The sequence below is a fragment of the Triturus cristatus genome, chromosome 5_1 (genome assembly GCF_964204655.1).
Source record: "Triturus cristatus chromosome 5_1, aTriCri1.1, whole genome shotgun sequence".
Lineage (NCBI taxonomy): Eukaryota > Metazoa > Chordata > Amphibia > Caudata > Salamandridae > Triturus > Triturus cristatus.
Window position 1 is genome coordinate 920,205,784 of NC_140587.1, and position 23,531 is coordinate 920,229,314.

The 23,531-nt window shown below is 47.8% G+C and overlaps 1 protein-coding gene across 4 annotated transcripts in view; it reads left to right on the forward strand.

The window, feature by feature from the left end:
• LOC146831607 (uncharacterized) overlaps positions 1–23,531 on the forward strand; it is a 331,737-nt gene that overhangs the window by 258,070 nt on the left and 50,136 nt on the right. For all 4 annotated transcript variants that reach the window (XM_085605955.1, XM_085605956.1, XM_085605957.1 and 1 more), the window contains one exon: positions 8,826–8,901. In XM_085605955.1, coding sequence (XP_085462081.1) covers positions 8,826–8,901 — 76 coding nt within the window. The remainder of the gene's footprint in view (positions 1–8,825; positions 8,902–23,531) is intronic.

The following is a 23,531-nucleotide window of genomic DNA, read 5'->3' on the forward strand; positions in this document are numbered from 1 at the left end:
CGGCCCGTAACCTGCCGCCCACCAAATTCTTGTACCTCCCCGTACCAAGGACACGTTCCCAGCCGGCCGGCCTGATGTAGTGTCTTCGGCATGAAGAAAAATACAATCCTTCGATAAGGGCCGGCCTGAACCGGTTCTCTCCAAGCGAATAACACCTCATAACTAAAACATTACATTTGACCTAGAAGCATCCCAAGCTGCCGGAGCAGAAAGAAAGATGGAGTCTCTCCCGTTTGAGGCCTACCAGGCCTGAATTCAGCACGGCTCCATGAAATACCCTCACTACAGGACAGGTTTCCCTAATACTAACGAATCTATCCCCTAGGCTGTGTGCGCAAGCCCTGATCTATGGGGAAGAGCACAGGATCATGTCGAAGTGCCTAGTAAATAGGCTCCATTCACTACTCTAACCCTTAGACTTGAATGGTAAGAGACTGAAGTCACATTCAATCACTTTTCAACACAAGAAGGCCGGGAAAATCGAGCAGAACAGCCAGTCTACTGATTCACTTTGACTTGATGCGCCCTGGGTCCCTGCCAATCAAGTTCTTGGGGCCTGTGTTCTTTCCCAAAAACTGTACCTTGTACCCCCTATTGGCACCTCTCTGGCCACATGTCAGTCCCTTGTAAAAGGTACCATGGGTACCAAGGGCACTTTGGCCAAGAAAGGTCTCTAAGGGCTGCAGCACTTATTGTGCCACCCTTGGAAGACCAGTACCTTTACACACACACACTGCCATTGCAGGCTGCGTGTTTTGGTGCAGAGCAAAGTGAAGAGTCGACCTAGCACACATCCCTGTGTTTGGTGAGGGGTCCCTTAGGGTGGCACAATGTGTGCTGCATCCTTCAAGGACCCTCTTTAGCCTCCCTGCCCTAGGCACCAGGGGTAACATTTACTAGGGACTTACAGGGAGTGCTATAGGTATTGCCAATTGAGGAAACAATTGTACAGTTTTGGGAAAGAGATCTGGTACTGGGGACCTGGTTAGCAGGAACCCAGTGCACTTCCAGTCACAATTCCATCAAATACCAGGCAAAAAGTGGGTGTGACCATGTCAAATAGGGGCACTTTCCTACATAACCCAATTGGCAAGGACTTTAGCACCCCTGTAAGTCCCTAGTAAATGGTACCAGGGCGTGGGTACTAAAGAGGGTCCCTATGGGCCGCAGCATGTATTAGGCCACCCTAAGGAACTGACACAAATTGCATGCAGACCGCCATTGCAGGATGTGGGAAATAGTGCAAACCATTTTGTAAACATGACATGGCACACTCCCTGTGTGCCATGCCAAGGTACACTACATATACTATATGTAAGTCCCCCCCCCGTACAGCAGGCCTTAAAGTCCTAAGGCAGGGTGCATTATATTGTATGCGAGGGCACTTCTGCGTAAGCACATAGGCCCCTGTGATATCTAGCTCCATTACTAGATATTGCAAGTGATCAGATAGCCATCTTCAGGACATGTAGAGAACCACATGATGACTGCACTAAAATCAATGGTGTTTGATATAAAACGCCTTGTCTTAATAAATCTGTAGTGATGCCAGTACTAGATTTTTTTATGACATGTACCCAGAGGGCACATAAGTGGTGCTCCCTGAAAACTTACTAGTCCTCTAGTGTGCTCTGTGACTGGTTACGCCCAGCCTGCCACCACAGACAAGTTTGTGGCCGCCCCCCCCCCCCCCCGCCCCCGTAAGTGACAGCCCACGCTTTGAGGATCTGACAGGATGGGTAGTGATATGGCATACCAAGGCCAGAGGCTTCAAAGCCCAGACCTGGGGAGCGCCACACCCTGCCCTGGGGCCCGTTTGGCACCAGAGCAGGTGGGAAATTAGTCAGAAGGCGTGTCAAACTATCAGGATAAGCACATTTCAAAGGTAGGCCACCTGAAGTGGACAGTCAAAAAAGGGTTTCACCATCTTGGTTTTGGTGAAATTAGGAAAAATATCGGGATTATGCCCACTCTCCAGAGGAAGTGGTCATTTAAGGGGTGTAATCACCCCTGGGGTATGTAGCCTATTGGCTACTCCCCTAAACGCACCTAATTCAGTATTTAGGGGGTTCCCCCTGACACCAGGAACTCAGATTAGTCTACTGGGAACCTGATGAAGGACAAAGAAGAGCCGAAGTTTGAGAACAGAGGTCCTGCACCGAGATTGGCACCTAACTCTACCTGGCTGCTTGCACCATGACAGTCACAACGGCCAACTCGTCCACAAGCTGAACAGCCTCCACAAGTCCTTGGAGGACTGTTCTCCTCAACCACAATCAAGCAACATCTCCCTTGGGGTGCAGGAGCCAACCCCCTGTGTCTGCAGGCACCGACAGCATCGACCCGTTACTTCGTTTTGCTGGCCATTGTGCCGATCGAGGGAGCAACTCTCGAGGAAGAGGTTGTCATGAGACCTTGTTCTCAGCCCCGTCACTTTCACGATGCCTCGAGACGCTGACACTTACGGGAGTCGCTGGGCATCAATACCCTTGGTACCAGAGCCCTTGCATCTACCAATGCTCTACACTGACCTGCTGTCGAGGGATTTCAGGATCCACATTCCTTTGTCAAGAGTGGCCCTGTTTCACTGTCCCTCTCTAGGTCACTGAAGTCAAGTGAGAGCCTCTAACTACAGCGACCCGCCAGACAAAAATACCCTTGCCCCTTAGCCACCCAGCCCGGGTTCACATTAACTGTGTCCCTGTCCTCAAGAGCCGAGCCCCCTTTTAGATTCCTCTAAGGGCTTCAGCACTTATTGTGCCACCCTTAGAGGCTCTGTACATTTACACACACACACACATCCATTGCAGGCTGCGTGTTTGGTGCAGAACAAAGTTATGAGTCGACCTGGTACCCATCCCTGTGTGCCATGCCTACAATCCACTGACCTAGCATAGGCCAGCCACCCCTCTAGCTGGGTGCACTATACCAGTTGTGGCACAGATGCATTAGCCTTGTGCCTCTACAGTGTCTAAACCAATTCTTAGACATTGTAAGTGCAGTACTGCCGTTAAGAGTATATATGCTGGGAGTTTGTCATTAAGAACTCAACAGCCTCATGATTGCTTTACTGAAAACTGGAAAGTTTGGTATCAAACTTCTCAGCATATTAATGCCACTGCGGGATTTAATAAAAAATGCACTCAGAGGGCATCTTAGAGTTGCCCCTTGAAAAACGACCTAACTCTAGTGTCCAGGCTGAGTGGCTGCTCGCCAGCTGCCACCACCAGACAGGTTTCTGGACCTCTGGGTCAAGAATCTGCTGCTCTCGGGGTTCTGAAACAATGCACAGCCTGGGACGAAGTGCCAAGCCTCCTCCCCCAGGATGGGCAGGGTCCACGAAGGGGAAGCTTCAAAGGCTTGCCGCCTTTGTGAGCTACCCCAGGTCTTAGCTGCTTCCAGCAACTGGCGCCTACCGGTTCTGACCCCCACTTTGGGCGGGGGAATTGGCGGGAAAACCAAGTGAGTAAGGGAGTTGTGCCCATCTTTGCCAAACCCACCCCTCAGGTGGGGGAGGCGAGGTGAAGCACAACTCTCAGTTCTCGCTATCTTGCTTGCTTGATGGGGGGACCCAGACAACCAGAGTGAGGTATATGCCCCCCTTCCACTGGAGGGTGGCATAATAGGGGGTGTACCCACCCTAAAGAAGGGACCCATTGGTCCCAACCTGAACCTACCTGTAGCACCACTAAATCTAGTATTTAGGGGCAACCCTGAACCTTGCCTCCTCAGATAAGAACCAACCAGAAGAAGAGAAGAAGGACTGAAGAAGTAGGGCTTAAACTAAGAAGAGAGGACACCCCTGACTTGGGCCCAGCCCTATCGGCCTATCTGCACCTCGAACCTGCTTCAGCGAAATCCCAGTGTGTCCTCCAGCCAGCCGCCTCAAGAACCTGAAGGACCTGCCCTGCCTTCGAAACCCAAGACTTTGTCTCCTGTGAACACTTGATTTGCTCACCAACAGACTCTGACCCCAGCAAAAACTGCGAGTCTACACCACTCTGCACCTGACACCCACGGCCCGATTCGAGTGGCTCAACACCACAAGGAGGTCTCCCCTGTGACCCTGACCTGAGATCTAGTGATCTCTGACCTGCCTCGAATCTCCTAATGACGCCTGCAGTCTTTCTGGAGGATCCCTCCAACTGCGACCTGAGCTGCTAAGAAAACAAGATGCGTAAAGACACCCCTGCACCCGACATCCCACGGCCCTAGGTGGCCCATCCGGCGGTGTCCAAGCATTCCCAGGCATCCCAACTTACCCCTCCAACCGGTGGTCACCTCCAGAGGGTCACCAAAACAACACCCAGCCGCCCCGGCACTGCTGCGGGTGTACTTTGGGTGCTAACTCCAATCTCCCTTTGCCCTGAACCTAACACTTGGAGCTTTGCACCCACAACCTTTTGGCCTGCTCGTGAGCAGCCACCAACCAGAGGTCCCCTATCCCCCATTGGATAACATTGGGCCTCAGTACTCTGCACCCGGACACCCTAGTGCTGCTGAGGGTGTTTCAAGAGTGCATCCTTGACCCTGGGGGAACCCTGGTTCTAACCTCAGAATACGAACTCCCACAAACTTGTACTTACCTGTAAACCGATAACTCAATTCCTTTCTTTAGGATTGCATTGACTGCCTTTGGCTGAAAATTGTTCTTTTTTTTTTTTTGCAGGGTTTTATATAGCGCAAACTTGACCCAAATCCAATCAGAGCGCTTTACATAGCACCAGTTACGTTACATGAGGACACACACATTCATTCTTTGTTAGGCACGTCTTGCAAGTCTAAAGAGCCCCCCACCAACAAGCTGTATTCTCGCTTGCCACCTGCAATTTCCCGGGCCTCATTCATGTCCAGTAAGAACAGATTCATGCCCACCTGTGCCAGGTGAACCCCAGCTTTGTCAAAATAACCTTTGGTGTTCGCACGGCATAGCCCATGCCTGCTAAAGCCAAAGCCCCTTGCTGAGCGAACTTGCGCATGGAGCGGGTTATCCTTCTCTGTGAATGTACCAGTGCCTCACATGACTTGCAAGACGGTGCAAATATCTAAAAACTGCTTTACTTGCCTCTTCTCTAGAAAGTGTCCCAGTGTGATATCTAGGCACATCACACTGAATAGAAAAGTAATCTGAAAAGTAATCAAAAGTAATCTAACAGTAATTTTCACTGTATTCAAAAGTATTACCTACCTGTAACAAATTCATTTTCATTCAGCTTGCTTGTATTGTTCAACTTGCCTTGAAAGGTATCACTAAATAGTATTTTTTATTCAAACAAATTGGTCAGATTTCACTCTGAGTGTGTGACATCATTTGCTACCTGAGTGTGTACAACAAATGCTTAACACTACCCTCTGATATAGCCTTACTGCTCGCCCACACTACCACAAATAGAGAGTAGGGTGATTTCTACTTTTACCTCTTCCTACCTTTGGGGTTTCACTGGACTCTGTGCACATTATACCTCATTTTGGTATAGTATATACAGAGCCAGCTTCCTACATGTGCTCTTACATTGGCACTACCTCATAAAAAGCCAGCTTCCTTTAATAGTCCACTTGTTTCCGCTTCATCCTCTACCATTGAGCAGGGTGCCTCCTTTGCAATGGTTATGTAGAAGGCGGCCGAGGTTACTAACCTCCAGCTCCCCACTTTGTGGGTCAAAACTAACTTGCTAACCGGCCTTCTCCAACCAGGGCAGACCAATATTGAGCCCTTGTTGTCTTTTAATGAGGCTTTCACAGACACTCTTTTAGGGGCCTCGGCCATACCTTGCTTTGGTCCCCCAGTAAATCGCCAGATTGTGCAGCGCCATGGCCCTGCCAAGGGCAACTCTGCTTTTCTGACTGAACACCTTTCTCACGAGAACTTGGTGGTGCAAGCTTCTAGCAGCAGGACGACCCCAATGCCTTTCAGACTACTCCTCCGGATGGGAAATCTAAGAGGGTAGAGATAGTTAGGAAAAGGGTATTTCCTTCAGCTAGTTTGGCTCGCTGATGTTTCAATGCCAGCTGTCTTTTAGGCTGATCTTCCTATGCTCTGTGGGACTCTGTAGCTCAGGTTCTCCTATGGGTCCCGGAAGACATTCATATTTTTTTTGGAGGTGGAGGAGGAGGATTATATAGTGCGAACCTGACCGAAGGTATCGGAGCGCTTTACATGAGCACCACTTGCGCTACAGACAGATACATTCAATGTTTATTAGGCACAGTAAGATTACGTGATTTGCCCAGAATCACAGGATGTTGAGCGTCTCTTCTGAGGTCTACCACTATAGCAGTTAGGCCACACCCTCTCCCAGTACTCCTCCTTTACTGACACAAGCCATGCAGATGGGTGCCACACTGCTAAGTTTGCTATCCTTTGTGGCCTTGATACTACAGGTTCCATTGGTCGAACCATTGGCACTTTAATCAGTCATCGCCACATCTGGTATAGATCTACAGGTTTCTCCAGCAATGTAGAGTTTTCCCTTATGGACATGCCCTTTGACTGCACTCCCCTTTTTGGGGACAAGTGGGCTTTGTCCTGGAGCTTTACAAATAAGCAGGTCCACAAAATGCTCCTTAGGCTTGTCTGCCCTGCCAACGGCACCAACCTTTTCGACCCTTCCGTGGATCTGGCAGGGGTATCTCAACCAGTCAACTACTTCAGGCTTATCAGAGATCCTAGCCCTTTCATGGCAGAGATCGTGACACCCATCAACCCTGTGGTCGGGGATAGCTTACCAGTCTACCCCCCACATCCCACCGACCTCACTTGTCAAACCTTTTTAGTGTGCCTTGAGAGGAGCACAGCCACCCGGTTGGAGGCAGTATGCAGCACTTTTTATAAGGCTAGCAGCAGATGGCAGCTCCCGGGTTACATCCCTATTTTGGGTGCGAAATCCGTCGGGAAAACTTTATAGGTGTGCCCACCTCTACCAACTCCACCAATAAGGTGGGGGATGCAAGAATAAAGCATATCTTTCTGTTCCTTTCATCTTAAAGATAGGGGGATCCCTCCAATCAGGGCTAGGTCTATGCCCCCCTCCCACAGGAGGGTGCCATAATAGAGGGTGCATTCACCCCAGGTAAGGTGCCCATTGGTCCTGCCTGCTTCTCCCCTAAACCACCTCCTAAATTTAGTATTTAGGTCGCTCCTCCAGACCTAGAAACTAGTTCTGCGGCAACCTAATAAGAAAGAAGACGACCCTTCAGAGAAGACTGCAGACGACTGCCTTGGCCCCAGCCCTACCGGCCTGTCTTCAGCTTCTGCAAACCTGTGACCAGTCTTGCAGGCAGCACCTCTGAAAACCCTGGGAGGACTGCTGCCTTCGAAAAAGACTCCAATCTCCTGTGGACAGCGGACCTGTCCAAGAAGAAACAAGCTCGAAGGACCTCGGATCCAGGAGGATCACAGTCTCATGCCCACTCTGCACCCGATGCCCATGGCCGGAGTCTGAGTGATTCACCTGTGCAGTGAAATCTCCCCAGCGATCCTGATTTTGTGTCTAGTGTTGTCTGACCTCTCCTGATATCCACGGTGGTGCCTGCCGTGTCAATCCAGAGGCTCCCCCCACAGCGGGCGGCTCCGGTAAGAAGACTCTGATGTCGAAAGGTGCACCTGAAGCCCCTGGGCCTTGGTGAGCTGAACCTCCGGTGCCCGTATGACCCCCCACACCTCTACTTACCTCTGCTGTTATTGGTCTCCCTCCTGCAACCTTCGGTGCTACTCCTGTAGCGTGTTTGCCCATAGAAGAATCCCCGTTGAAAAGCATTAAACCGCCTATTATCGAAATTGCACCCGGTCTCCCCTGTGCCTCTGGGGTTGTATGTTTGGTGCTGCTTTGTGCCCACCTAGCCCCCTCTGTTCTTAACCTACCCCCCAAAACTTGGCGCCAGCAATAGATCTACTTAGCTGAACGCAGTGTGGCTCCAGGCATCCCCAGTCTCCATTGAAAAGCATTGGGCCCGAATTCTGATTGTTGACCTCTGCACCCTGCCGACCCTGTGCTGCTGGTGTTGCAATTTTGGTACTCAGGGATTGTAAGTGCAATGCTTACCTGTTTAAACGCAATATTGTTTTCCCCATAGGATAATATTGAACTGTACTGAAATGTTTTCAAGTGTCGATTTTTTTAAGTGAAAAGTATTTCTAATTAAAAACATACTTACCTGATTGTGAAGACAGTGGTCTAAAATTAAATCACAAAGTATATTTTTTCTAAATTGGTCTGGATTTCCTTCTTGAGTTGTGTGTCCATTATTGATCACTGCGGTGCATATGTCTTACACTCTTCTGTGTTAGGGCGAAGGCTGCTCACCCACACTACCACTAATAGAGCACTTTGGGTTTTACATAGAGCCCTGCACACTTTTGGGAAACCCCCGGACTCTGTGCACGATATTAACACCTAGTGGCAATATCATATACATAGCCAGCTACCTACAATTGTCATAAGCATGGAATAGTCCCGCCCATGTGCGGCGATCCCGGAACACTTTTTCACTATATATCTTAAGTGTAGATGTTAGCCTTTCTTCGGGAAGAGAGAGAAAAATATTATGCAGCCCAAGGAAGCAGGCTACAATTGCCACATTTTTTATCTGGTACTAAAAAGGGGGGCAGATAAATATATATGCATATAATTTCATTATGTTTTGGTAAAAACAGCATAAATTCCTTTCACAAACTCTTTTTCAGCTGATTATCTAAGAACCACAGCCTGGTGGTTCCATCGGTTTTGAGCTGGAGGATGGACAATTGGACAGCCAGTATAACAGTATCTTGTTGATTACATTCTACTGAACGTTGGTGTAACCATATCTTGTTCCTCCATCTCTAGGCAAAGCCTGATGATACAAATGCCCCTGGCCAAGTAAATTCATTAAACCAGCCTCCAGGGCAAACGTTTGGAGCAGGTATGTGGATTTTAAAACTATATATAACATTGATTAATGAGTTAATTGTTCAGTTTGATGAAAAAACGAAAAATTAAACACAAGTATCACTTTCAAAATTTTGGTTTATTTTATTTAGTGAATGCAATTTTTATAGCCTGGAAATCAAGCTTCCAACAGAGTCAGTTGTGTTGCACTGGAAAATATGACTGACAAGTAAGCCCTGAAATCGCAACATACACTGGATCTTTGTCTAATAGTACAGCGCATCCTAGTCTTTATATTCTGATCCCACTTCTTCTCTTTAGTAAGCGAGATAGAAAAAACTATCCTAATGGAACAAACTGCTACCCTTGTACAGGCACAATTTTCTTTATAAATTTGGTAACACTAACTTTAAATAGGCTGCAATATAATTTGTATGCATTTAAAACGTATGTTTTACCATTTATTTTGATGGTTTTGCGTGTGGTTAAAAGTGTTCCTTGAGCAGCACTTGGCTGGGACTAATTTAATGCTTTTAATTTCAGTGATGAATTCTGCAATGCGGAATTTCTCTCTTGTTTTTCTTACTTTGCGTGTCTTCATGCGAAGCATTTCTCAATTCTCAATCATCGACGCTTTCATGTGTTCAAATGCTTGAATAATTCTGTCATTGAGTTGGAGTTCCACAGTGTTTTCCAATATCAATAAATAAGATTAACATGCTTGAAATGCTATAAGCAATATAGTAGCAAATGCAATTGAAAAGTATCAAAACTTCATCCAAAGAGATTCACCTACTCCTATATTTGCACAGGGAGTGTGCAGTCTAGATTTTGGATGCTTTGCAAATAGGTGGTTATCTTACGAAACAGACCGTGTTGTACAGCCTTTCTGGTATCCTAATATAATGTTTGCAGCATGTGTAGCTGTAGATCTTGTGCATACTCCTGCCATTACTTTTGGGCTTAGAACGTTACATGTTGTCTTTTTTCGAAGCTGGTGTGTTGGTATCTAGATGTCTCGTGATGCCCTCATGAAACTCACAATGCACACGGACACAGATTGCCCTCCGATTGTATTTTTCAGTTATCGGAATCAGACGTGTTTTGTTACTGCTGTGCATTGGGTCACCTTTTTGCACTGGCCACAAAAATTTCATGATCTAAAATTGCTGCCACAACTGCGATGTCCTCGCAACCAAGTGCTCTACGGAGCGGAGGACTAGGTTGTTGAACATTTTGGGGGATGGGGTCAGGGGTTGTAGGGAAAATACACCTTTTAACTTGTTCCTTTTTTGCTGTAGCAAGTTTCTGTGGTCAAGCCAGCATTGGATATTTAGCCTGGTCTTTCCATGGACCCCAACAAATCCACCTTTTCAGCGTGCTGTGCATTCTCCTGCAAGTAGACCATTTGATACAGAAGGGACTAAGGTTGGTACATTACACACAGAAGCAGTGCCAAAACACTAATAAAGACCTCTTCAGGTGCAGTGGCGGAAGGCTTCAAAGGTTTCTTTATTTGTTTTCAGAAGAACTGTACATACAAACAAGAGTTGAATGAATTAATTTTTTATTTGTATTGCACAGTTACTTAAAACCATTTGCAATTTAACTTACAAACAATTTAAAAGAGAGTTAAAAGAACCATTCATAAAATGCATTTACATACAACTTTATCAAAACATGATAAAAGGATAGATTATATACATTAGTAAAATGGCGAGAGATTGCCAGTGCAATCTTTTAGAAAATTTAATACGAGTTCTATAGTTTAATAGTTAGAAATAACATCTTCACCGGATGGATACTGGAGATAAATTATTTAATAAACCAGATTGTCTTTCGTATTGCCTGGCCCCTCTTCTACCATAAGCCTAAATCGAAGCTCGGCCATGTATCTCCCAAACCTGGCCAAGTCTGGCGGTAAAGTACAGGAAAAGAGTACCTAAGCAGCTTCTTTTACAGTCCGGACCCCGTTAAGCAGCCATATTTGTTTTAGAAGGATCTGACTGGGCTGAAACATACCGGGACAACAACAAATCAAGTGTAGCAGAGATTCATGTTTGAAGTTGCAGATTCTACATCTGATTTGGTGTTCAAGGGACTTCCATCCAGGATTTAGTTCTTTGATTGGAAGGGGCACTAATCTGGCCCATACAATGTTTTTGAGTGCTTTCCTTCCCAGAGCTTGATTGAGATAGGGCTTGATTTTGTGCCCTGCATACGATGTTGACAGCCCTGAGGGACCTCTTCCAGTACAAACAAGAGTTAATTACATATAAAGACTAGCAACATTAGAAGTGTAGTTCTGACATGCAAAGTTTACACTAATTAAAGCCTGTTCATAAATCGGTGTCTGCCGAGTAACTCTATGAATACCCCAGACTTTATCATGCTTATTTACCAAGCTTTTAAATAGCGCTCCCCTGCCCACTGTACTGAGGGGGAAGTGCCTCCCAGGTGGTCATATCCCGAGGTGTCCGCATATTCAAAGGTGCTTTATTTAGATCCCATGCCCTCTGGTAGGTGGTGATAATATGCCTGCCTATGTATTTAAAGATCTCTACCGCCCCTCTGAAATTGCCTGTTTTAATCTCCTTAGGTTTGCCTGTTCTCGAGAAGTAGATCGATTTTGCCCAGTTGACCCTCAAGCATTTTGTTTCACCATAAACCCATAGGGCCCGATTCACAGAACTAACTTAAGACAAAATCCTAAACTTACTACCATTTTGGTATTCACAGAAGGCACTTACTCATTTTGGTATTCACAGAAGGCACTTACTCATTTCGGTATTCACAGAAGTTAGGAGTCCTAACTTTAGGACTCCTAAATCCCTTCTGTGAATACCGAAAGTCTTAAAATTAGGATTTTTCTCAGTTTAGGAGTAGTATAGTTAGGACTCCTAACTTTAGGACCCCTAAATGCCGGCGGTGAATACCGAAAGTCTTAAAATTAGGATTTTTCTCAATTTAGTAGTCCTAAGTCTAAACTTAGGACTACTAAATTGAGAAAAATCCTAATTTTAAGACTTTCGGTATTCACAGAAGGCATTTAGGAGTCCTAAAGTTAGGAGTCCTAACTATACTACTACTAAACTGAGAAAAATCCTAATTTTAAGACTTTCGGTATTCACAGAAGGCATTTAGGAGTCCTAAACTTAGGAGTCCTAAATTTAGGACTACTAAATTGAGAAAAATCCTAATTTTAAGACTTTCGGTATTCACAGAAGGCATTTAGGAGTCCTAAAGTTAGGAGTCCTAACTATACTACTACTAAACTGCGAAAAATCCTAATTTTAAGACTTTCGGTATTCACAGAAGGCATTTAGGAGTCCTAAAGTTAGGACTCCTAACTTCTGTGAATACCGAAATGAGTAAGTGCCTTCTGTGAATACCAAAATGAGTAAGTGCCTTCTGTGAATACCAAAATGGTAGTAAGTTTAGGATTTTGTCTTAAGTTAGTTCTGTGAATCGGGCCCATAGCGTTTGCAGCAGTTGGGGCAGGGAGTTCTCTGGTTCAGTGACACATTTGTACATCGTCTACATAGAATGAAATTCTGTCCTCTATGCCTCCCAGCCATTGGAAGCTACTCAGTTACGCATCTCGCCTAACCTATTCCACGAGTCTCTCCATGACCAGGGCGAACAAGAGCTGACAAAGGGCAACCCTACTGAGCATCCCGCTCTGCGGCAAAAGGGGGAGGCCGCTTTATGTTCACCCTGACCCTCACCGATGGCCTTGAGTGCAGCACCTTTACCCATCTGCAAAACACTGAGCCAAAGGTCAGACTGTCTAGCAGGTGGAATAGGAGATGCCAGTGAACCGAAACCAAGGCCTTCTCCAAATCTCTAGACATGAGGACTGTCCAATCGTCTGCCTCATTGGAAAGCGTGATTGCATTATAAAGGCACCTCAAACAATGACTGGTGGTGCAACCCAGCATAAATCCATTTTGGTCGGAATGTATTCGAGTTTTGATAACCTTGATCAACCTGTTTGGCAGGACTTTTGCAAGGATATTTGTTTCAAGGTTCAGTAACTAAATGGGTCTGTATGAATCACATTTATATGGTGTTTTCCCTGGCTTCAAGATAACCGAGATCATGGCCCCTCTCACTAATGCCACAAGGCCCATCATGTATCAACAGAATGCATGGGACGGATATATGATGAATGTGTAGGTATACTCTTCACTTGAGCCCGTCCTAGTTAAAGCTACCCCAACTGATGCTGCTTCTGCTTATAATGTAATTATATAATTTCAGCATGAGTGGCAGCTCATCACAATGTTTAGCTGCACTTAGATGAAGATGCGGATGACTTTCCAATATACATACTATAAACATACATATTTCTGCCAATGCTGAGGGAACAATAATTGAAGGGTTTTCCGGAAAACACCTCAAAGACCCAGTCAAAGTTAATGTGGCAATACCAAGAGTGGAGAAGAAATACCAACAAGCATTGGCAAAGCTAATAGGTCTCCCGTTTATAACGAGAGTGCCCCCAATCTCTGAGCATTGACAATGATTGTTTGCAAAGCATTTTTTTTAAATGTAAAGGAAAAAAGAATTCAAAATACTGGATGAAAAACAAGCATATTAAGTTATTTAAGGTATATAAAAAGTGTACACCGATGTCAATGTTTTCAAGCTTTATAAATGGCATGGTATATTTTTCTCTCAGGAAGTTCTGAACTCAATTAAAAAAGAATTGGAAAGTAAGAAGAAAAACACTTGCCACGGTCTAAAATACTTTTTGCAGGACTTAGAACTGAAACATGCTCCTGTCATTAGGCCTTCTTTTGTAGCACAGGGAGCAGATTTTTGAGTCTCTAGAAGAAAAGCCATCTCCTTTTTTCAGTCTTGCTAATTGTGCCTTCTGCCTCAAATGCCGACTGTATGTGCAATATGTGACGTGTCGGAGATCAAAAAATAACAACCCTTGACTCTGCTCTTTATTCATTCCCTGGCAAAAATGTAGCTACTGCTGTGCTTTTGTAGGTAAGCTAGGAGGGTGTGAGGAGCAACACAGAGCATGGTGAGGGGTGTTTAAGTGGGGGCAGCATCAAACGAGGGCGTGCTGAACAAAAAATAAATAAGTAGTTTCCTTAATGTTAGCAGTGGAAGGATTCAAGTCACCAATCAAAAGGATGGTAACACAGATGTGCTCTAGGAAAGGAACAAGCAAAGAGGAAGGCAAGCAATATGATAAAGAAGCAAGCCAATAAGAGTGACCATAAAGCCAACCATTGGTAAGCAGTGAGTGGGTTCTAAGCCCTCTGTAAGGTTTTGGTATGGCCCACAAGAGGCATTTGCGTACCATACAGGTAAAAGTTCAACATATTCATAAATTTGGTGACCATGTATCGCCTTTTTTTGCTTAGTGGCCCATTCTGTCAGGAAAGGATCCTCACTCAAGTCTTCATCCCACCATCCACACGTGACACCATTGCCTACTGACACTGCTTGGAGTTTCATACCATCCATTTAGATGTACAATTTCAAACTCACAGAATACAGAAGAATCACCTTGACCTAATAATGGACGCACTACAGGCACTTTTATAACCAGCATTGGCAAAGTCAATAGGTCTCTTCTTTGGAACATATTGGCTTTGCCAGTGCTTTTTTACGATGCTCTACAACATTTCTGATGACATGCAGCATAGTTAAAGTTTTAATGAACAAAAAGCACATGACTGCATGTATGCTGTGCAGCCATGTAAAATGATGCAGGCCTTTTTTTGTTTTCTGATCGGAGCTGGATCGGTAAATAAGTTTTAAAAAAATTCAAAAGTGTTTTTATTGAAAAGAGAGTGGGGGAAGCATCACCAGTGCCACTGAAGGCAACATGGGGTCTTGGGTATGTTGGGATGGGAAAAGAAAATAGGGAAGAGCAACATGGACACATAGGTGCAAACAGGCAAGGGTGGCCCATGTGGAGCTTGGCAAGAGAAGCATGTGGATGAGAAAGCAACACAGGAAGTAGAAGCACAAGAGCACAAACGGACCGTGGAGGAGTTGGGGGAGAAGCACACAAGTAACAGAGGACCACATGAAGGGAATAGAAGCACACTCGGGAGATGACTGGAAAACAGACAAAAGTAAAAAGTAGTTCCCTAAAAGTGATGAGTTGAAAGAAGTAAATTGACAATGCTCTAGGTAAGGGACAGACGCAAGATGGACAAGGCAAGCCATTGGATAAGGAGCAGGCAAATGAGAATGGCAGTACCATTACTTATTTACTTAATGGTAAATAAGTAATGGTAAATAATGGGCATACTGCAAGCTCCTCTGTTCTTGGTAAGCCCGCAAGATGTTTTCACAACCAGATAGCTGTGCTTTGTGGTGGGCTTGACCTAAATGGGTGTATCAAAATAATGCCAGTACATTTAATGAGTACGAAGAGTGTTCTTCTAAAACTTTTCCAGCATTGGAGCTTTTATATATATAGTTGTTATTCGCTGTCATCTGGCAGGGAATCCCCTTGTTCGAGGCATATGAGCTGCAGATTACACACTATGCATAGATCGCCATCTGGTGTTGGGCCCAGATGTTTGCACTTGTATTTTGTCCTGGAAAGTCTTTGGAAGTCACGAGATAGGTTACTCCTCCTTAGGATGCTCGTGCGCATGGGCATCGGCTCCATCCTCAGATTGTTTTTTTCCGCCATCGGTTTCGGATGTGTTTCTCGCGCTCCAGTTAGGAACCGTTACAGATTCCATTTCGACGCGCAATCCTTCACCCTCTCTACGGTATTGTCTCGATCGCGAACCCTACTCGTCGCGCATCTCTCCAAGTCGAAGTCTTCGATTCCGATCGTCGACGACCTGGGCCTTAGCATCTGGCTCATGGAAAGGACGCTATTCAAAAAGTGTCCTCTATGTGGGTCGAAGTTTCCCCACACCGATCTGCATGAGGTGTGTAATCTCTGCTTGTCGCTGGAGCACGAGGCCAGAGACTGTCCAGCTTGTGCCTCTTTCCGCTCCAAGAAGACCATTCAGGATCAGCGAACTCGGAGGACCATGGCTCGCTCGTCGACAGCAATCCCCGACATCTTCCAAGAGGGCGTCAACGTGCCGGAGCGGATTGAAGAAGGCCTTGTCAGTGCTTCCGAAGCCAGTGACTCCAACGTCGAAGAAATCACTCCGGCACAGAGGGTCGTAAGTAAAAACGTCGACCCCGAGCCCCTCCATACAAAAAAGGCTTCTGTCACACCTTCGCGCCCAGGTGCACACCGACACACGGCTTCCCACGCCCCGCCTTCGGGCCCGGTAAAGAAGCCCACCAAGCCTTCAGGCGACTCTGGCTCTAGCCAACCTACATCCGGTGCCGAAACTCCTCCGTGTCGACCGCTGCTTCCACCTCGAGGCCCTGACACCGAAAACAACAAACACCGACTCGCCGGCACCGGAAAAACACTTGGAGCCGACCAAGAAGCCACTCCTCAAGAGTTCGGACACAGTCTTCGGAGCCGAAAAAAATCATCGGGACCCAAAAAACATTCAGAGACTGCAAAACACGGGTCCAAACCCAAAGACACTCCGGAATCGCCATCATCCACAAAGACTCCATCAAAATCTCAACGAACACCGATGACACCCTCACCACCGCCGAGCACATGCACTTCCAGATCCACACCGACCCCAACACCACCCTCAGAGGAACTCTCGTCTACAGACCTCCCGGACCCCGCCCACAGTTCAGTGACACCATCGCCGACCTCATCAGCACCCACGCCCTCGCTTCCACGGACTACATCCTCCTCGGGGACCTGAACTTCCACCTCGAGAACAACAAAGATGCCAACTCCACCGTCCTGATCGACAACCTCGCCAACCTCGGACTCAAACAGCTCATAACGACATCTACTCACGCCGCTGGACACACGCTCGACCCCATCTTCTCCGCAAGCCCCCACGTCTCCTTCAACCACACCACCGAACCACACTGGACCGACCACAGATGCGTCCACTTCAACTTCAGAAAACGCACCACCGCACCCAACAGCTACCACGCCGCTGCTGGGGCAAGGTCACCGAGGACCAACTGATTACCGCCCTCGCCCTGAGACCACCCACCGACGCAGACACCGCCGCGACCAACCTCACACAGTGGATCAACGACTGCGCCAAGACCCTCGCCCCTCTCAAGACCTCTACAACCAACCACACCAACAAGAAAGTCACCGGGTTCACTGAGGACCTCCGGATCTCCAAGCACACCTGTCGGAAGCTAGAGAAGAAATGGCTCCACGCCCGAACACCAGACAACCACACAGCCCTCAAGAGCGACAGCCGCAGACACCACCAACTCATCAGGACCGCCAAGAAGACCGCCTTCAAGGACCGCCTAGACAACAACGCACACAACACCAAAGAGCTCTTCAGCATCGTGAAAGAACTCTCCAACCCCAGCTCCAACACAAACGACATCCCGCCATCTCAAGACCTGTGCGACTCCCTGGCCACCTTCTTCCACCGCAAGATCACCGACATCCACGACGGCTTCAACTCCGACCCCCCGCACCCACCACCGAGTCCACCGCCCCTGCGACTACCACTCGTATCAGTCGCCTGACCGTCTGGTCCAGCGTCAGCGACGAAGACACCATCAAAACCATGAACTCCATCCACTCCGGATCCCCATCGGACCCCTGCCCTCACCACGTCTTCAACAAAGCCAGCGCAGCCATCGCGCCCCACCTCCGGAAAACAATCAACTGTTCCTTCGAGACAGCAACCTTCCCAGAAAGCTGTAAGCACGCCGAGATCAACGCCCTTCTGAAGAAGCCCAAGAAGGACCTCAAGAACTTCCGGCCCATCTCCCTGCTCCCTTTCCCAGCAAAAGTGACCAAGAAGATTGTCAACAAACAGCTGACCCGCTACCTCGAAGTTAACAACATCCTGGACCCTTCCCAATCCGGTTTTCGCAGCAACCACAGCACCGAGACCGCCCTCATCGCCGCCACTGACGACATCCGGACATTGATGGACAAGGGAGAGACAGCCGCCCTCATCCTCCTGGACCTATCAGCAGCCTTTGACACGGTCTGCCACCGCACCCTATCAGCACGCCTCCATGACGCCGGTATCCAAGAGAAGGCCCTGGCCTGGACCACATCCTTCCTCTCCGGCAGAACCCAGAGCGTCCGCCTCCCACCCATCCGCTCCAAAACCACCGAGATCATCTGCGGCGTCCCACAGGGATCCTCCCTCAGCCCGACGCTGTTCAATATCTACATGGCCCCCCCTCGCCCACGTCGCACGACAACACAACCTCAACATCATCTCCTACGCCGACGACACCCAGCTGATCATATCCCTCACCGAAGATCCCCACACCGCCAAAGCTAACCTCCACAGAGGAATGAAGGCCGTAGCCGACTGGATGAAGGACAGCAGACTGAAGCTGAACTCAGACAAGACAGAGGTCCTCATTCTCGGACCCACCCCATCAGCCTGGGATGACTCTTGGTGGCCCACGTCACTTGGCACAGCCCCGGAACCCACGGACCACGCACGCAACCTGGGAGTCCTCCTCGACTCCACTCTCTCCATGACCAGGCAAGTCAACGCCGTCTCCGCGTCCTGCTTCAACACCCTCCGTATGCTCCACAGAATCTTCAAATGGATCCCCCTCGACACGAGAAAAAACGTTACCCAGGCCCTCATCACCCACGGACCACGCACGCAACCTGGGGGTCATCCTCGATTCCACTCTCTCCATGACCAGGCAAGTCAACGCCGTCTCCGCGTCCTGCTTCAACACCCTCCATATGCTCCGCAGGATCTTCAAACGGATCCCCCTCGACACGAGAAAAAACGTTACCCAGGCCCTCATCACCAACAGACTCGACTACGGGAACGCCCTCTACTCATGAACTACAAACAAGCTCCTGAGGCGACTCCAACGCATCCAGAACGCCTCGGCCCGACTCATCCTCGACGTCCCTCGCCGCAGCCACATCACACTCCACCTGAGAGGCCTGCACTGGCTCCCCGTCAACAAAAGGATCACCTTCAAGCTCCTGATCCACGCACAAAAAGCACTGCACAACACCGGACCCACCTACCTCAACAACCGACTCAGCTTCCACGCCCCCACCCGAAGCCTCCGCTCAGCCAACCTCGCCCTCGCCACAGTCCCTCTCATCCGAAAAACCACCGGCGGCGGCAGATCCTTCTCCTACCTCGCCGCCAAGACCTGGAACACTCCCCACCATCCTACGACAGACCCAGGACCTGCTGGCCTTCAGAAGACTCCTCAAGACCTGGCTCTTCGACTAGTAGCATCCCCCACCCCTCCCCAGCACCTTGAGACCCTCTTGGGTATGTAGCGCGCTTTACAAATGCAGTGATTGATTGATTGAGTCGATGCCTAAAAAGTCCTCGGAACCGAAACACTCGGCGCCGAAAAAACCAAGATTCATCAGAAGAGCTTTTTCGACCAGATCCTGCTAAAAAAAACTCTGGTTAAAGACCCTAAAACTGGTCATTTAACACTAAGCTCCAGGAAAAGACCATTGGACAAGCCTACACCTGCTCCACCACCTAAAAAGAGGGACATTGCCACATCCCCACTTAGTCCCTTCTCCTCCCCCCTCCACCTTACTCTCCTACACCGTCTCCTACACCAGTAGACGATGATGACACCTCTGATGACTTGGGGGGGTGGGGGGTTGCGGACGATGTGCCACTGGGGATCCCTGGTTCCCCTGACCCTTGGGATGAGTATAGTACACCTGATGTCCCAAATCTCCCGCAAGACGACATCTACCCCTCTAGGTCTTCCCCACCAGAGGACACCATGGGCTTTAATCACCTCGTACAACGAGCTGCCCAGTACCTACACACAGACCCCGTCGAGGAGGATTTCTTGTTGGACACTTTTGACACCACACAAAGGTCAACATCTACTTTACCCATGCTCAAAGGGGTTATTAAGCATGCTCCCGATATATTCAAAGATCCTGTTAGGGCTCGGGTCATCAACCCTTGCATAGAAATGAAATACAAAGCTGCCCTTACAGACTTAGCTTGCATTAAGGGCCCTGTTCCATTAGACTCCATGGTGGTATCCAATGCCAGGAAGAGAGCTAACTCTCAAACATCAGGTGACACAGCCCCACCCGATAAAGAGTCTAAACTCTTGGACATCAAGGCAAGAGAAAAGCCTCACAAGCGGCTAACATATGGCGCATCGCCAACACTCAGGCCCTGCTAGCCAGATATGATAGGGCACGTTATGATGAATTAGAGTCCCTATTGCAACAGCTCCCGGACAAATATAAAAACAAAGCCAACGACCTCATACAGGAGGGTAAACTGATCGCCAATACCTCCATTTGTTGTGCTCTCGATGTGGCAGATGCCGCCTCCAGAGCTGTAAATACCAGTGTGCTTTTGCGTAGGCACGCTTGGCTACGCATTTCAGGCTTTAAGCCTGAGGTACAAAGTTCGATCCTGAACCAGCCAGTCGACCAACAGCACCTCTTTGGCCCTGATGTAGTCTCCTCCCTGGAGAAAATGAAAAAGCACACGGACACCGCCAAGTCAATGGGAGCCTTGCAATCGCAAGCTCCCAGACGTTCTTTTCATCGCTCCTCCTACAGAGGCAACTCCAGAGGATACTCCTCAGACAACCCTTCCACCTCTTACAAGGCTTCCACCCAGTCAACCTTCACCAGAGGTTACCAAAGAGGAGGGTACAGAGGCAACAAGAACAAGGGCAGAGGCAAGACTAACAACACCCGTTCTGCCTCCACCCCTACCCAATGACTTCCCTCCGCTTCCCCCAGACCAATCCACTCCTGTCGGGGGAAGACTAAAACAGTTCCTTCCTGTCTGGACCAACATCACCACAGACAGGTGGGTGCGACAGATAGTTCAATCAGGTTACTGTCTCGAACTCTCCTCTACCCCCCAAACATACCCCCCCAACAGTGTCCAATGTCACAAGAACGTATATCTCTGCTAAAGCAGGAGGTAATCATCCTTCTACAAAAAAATGCAATAGAACTGGTTCCCCTGCGCCAACAAAACATGGGAGTATACTCCCTGTATTTTCTCATTCCAAAGAAGGACTGCTCTCTGAGACCTATTTTAGACCTCAGACCATTTCCACATGGTCACACTTCAGCAGGTCCTTCCTCTTCTTTCACAAGGCGACTTCCTTGCTACCATAGATCTCAAGGACGCCTACTTCCATAGTCCCATTCACGCAGCTCACAGGAAGTATCTCAGGTTTGTAGTGGACTGGCAGCACTATTCGGAGTCACAACAGCACCAAGGGTATTCACCAAGTGCCTAGCGGTAGTAGCAGCCCATTTAAGAAGAAATTAAATTCACGTCTTCCCATATCTCGACGACTGGCTTATAAAAGCCAGCTCATACAACCAGTGTGTACACCACACTCACGCGACTATCCAACTACTCCACGACCTGGGGTTCACAGTAAACCACGCCAAGTCTCATCTGCAACCTTCCCACACACAACAATACCTCGGTGCCACAATAGACACCTCAAAAGCGCTAGCCTATCCCACTCCAGCCAGGATAGCAAGCATGCAGGCTCTCCTCCCGAAATTTCAACCTCAACACTCCCTTCCAGCTCGAGTGTTCATGCAACTCATAGGTATGATGGCCTCTTGCATATTTATAGTGCCTCACGCAAGACTCCAGATGCGTCCGCTACAAGAGTGCTTAGCACGCCAATAGAACCAGGTTCAAAGTCAGCTAACAGATCTGGTGTTGGTAGACGGTCGCACTCCTCGCTCTCTGCAGTGGTGGAACACCAAGAACCTTTCCAAAGGGCGACCGTTCCCAGAGCCAGTTCCCTAAATTGTCATGACAGCGGACGCATCGCTCTCCGGCTGGGAAACTCACCTATCACACCATGCAGGGCAGATGGACACCTCAACAAAAGTTACTCCGCATCGACCACCTGGAGTTACTAGCCCTATTCTTAGCCTTAAAAGCATTCCGAAAGCAAATATCAGGCAAAGCTGTCTTAGTCTGCACAGACAACATGACAGCCATGTACTACATACAGAAACAAGGCGGGACACACACTCTGCAAATCTCTTAGCTAGCACAGAGCATATGGAGATGGGCTATACCACAGAATATATTTCTCCTAGCCCAACATGTCCAGGGAGTCCAAAACAACATCGCCGATCTGTTAAGTCGTCAAACACAACAGATCCACGAGTGGGAACTTAATCCGCAAGTCCTTCAGCCATTCTTTCAAATGTGGGGGCAACCACAGATGGACCTCTTTGCCACCCACAAACACCAAATGCCCAAGCTTCGCCGCCAGATATCCACACCCATTGTCCAAAGGCAATGCGATATGGATGAACTGGTCAGGCAGATTTGCGTACGCTTTTCCGCCTGTCCCACTCATTCCACTGGTGGTGCAAAAACTACAGCAACATTCACTAACTCTCTCATTCTAGTTGCTCCAACTTGGGCCAGACAACCGTGGTACACCACAATGCTGGAACTATCTGTAGTTCAGCACCAAAAATTACACCTCTCACCACGCCTCTTAACCCAGAACCCCTGGAGAGATCAGACACCCGGACCCAGCTCAGCTCAACCTAGCGATCTGGCTCCTGAGGTCTTAGAATTCGGTTACCTTAACCTTCCTCCTGACTGTGTGAACGTCATTAAAGAAGCTAGACGTCCCACCACGAGAGCCTGCTATACAGCCAAGTGGAAACGTTTTGTTATATATTGCCATAACAATAACATCAATCCCCTAGACTTGTCTATCCAACACATCATAGGCTACTTACTACACCTCCAAATATGCAACTTAGCCTATACGTCTATTAGGCTGCATCTTGCTGCCATAGCGGCAAATCTACAAAATAAACAGCATCTATCACATTTCAGAATACCTGCTATAAAAGCCTTTATGGAAGGCTTCAAAAGAATGATTCCTCCTAGAGTACCACCTTCACCTGTGTGGAATTTGAACATAATTCTCACACGTCTGATGGGTCCTCCCTTTGAACCTTTACATAAATGTGAGCTTCAATTCCTAACATGGAAAGTTGCTTTCCTAGTGGCCAATACCTCTCTACGGCGAGTTAGTGAGCTACAAGCACTAACTATTCAGGAACCTTTTCTGCAAATCCACCATAATAAGGTTGTTCTCGAAACAAATCCTAAATTCCTTCCTAAAGTCATTTCTCCCTTCCATCTCAATCAGACTGTAGAGTTGCCTGTATTTTTCTCGCAACCGCAAACAGTCGCAGAAAGAGCTCTTCATACTTTAGATGTTAAAAGAGCATTGCTATATTACATCGAGAGAACACAACCCTTTCGTAAGACAAAACAATTTTTCATGTCTTTCTCGCTACCACATAAAGGCAACCCCATATCAAAATCGGGATAGCTAGATTGATTGTTAAATGTATACAAATTTGCTACCACAAAGCAAAAAGTACTTTAACTGTTCCTCCTAAAGCCCATTCTACACGAAAGATAGGGGCTTCCATGGCATTTTTAGGGAACATTCCCTTAGATGACATCGGCAGAGCAGCTACATGGTCTACACCGCACACATTCCCAAAACACTATTGTGTAGATGTGCAAACAAAACAACAAGCTACTATGGGCCAGGCTGTATTCAAAACACTATTTCAAACTACTG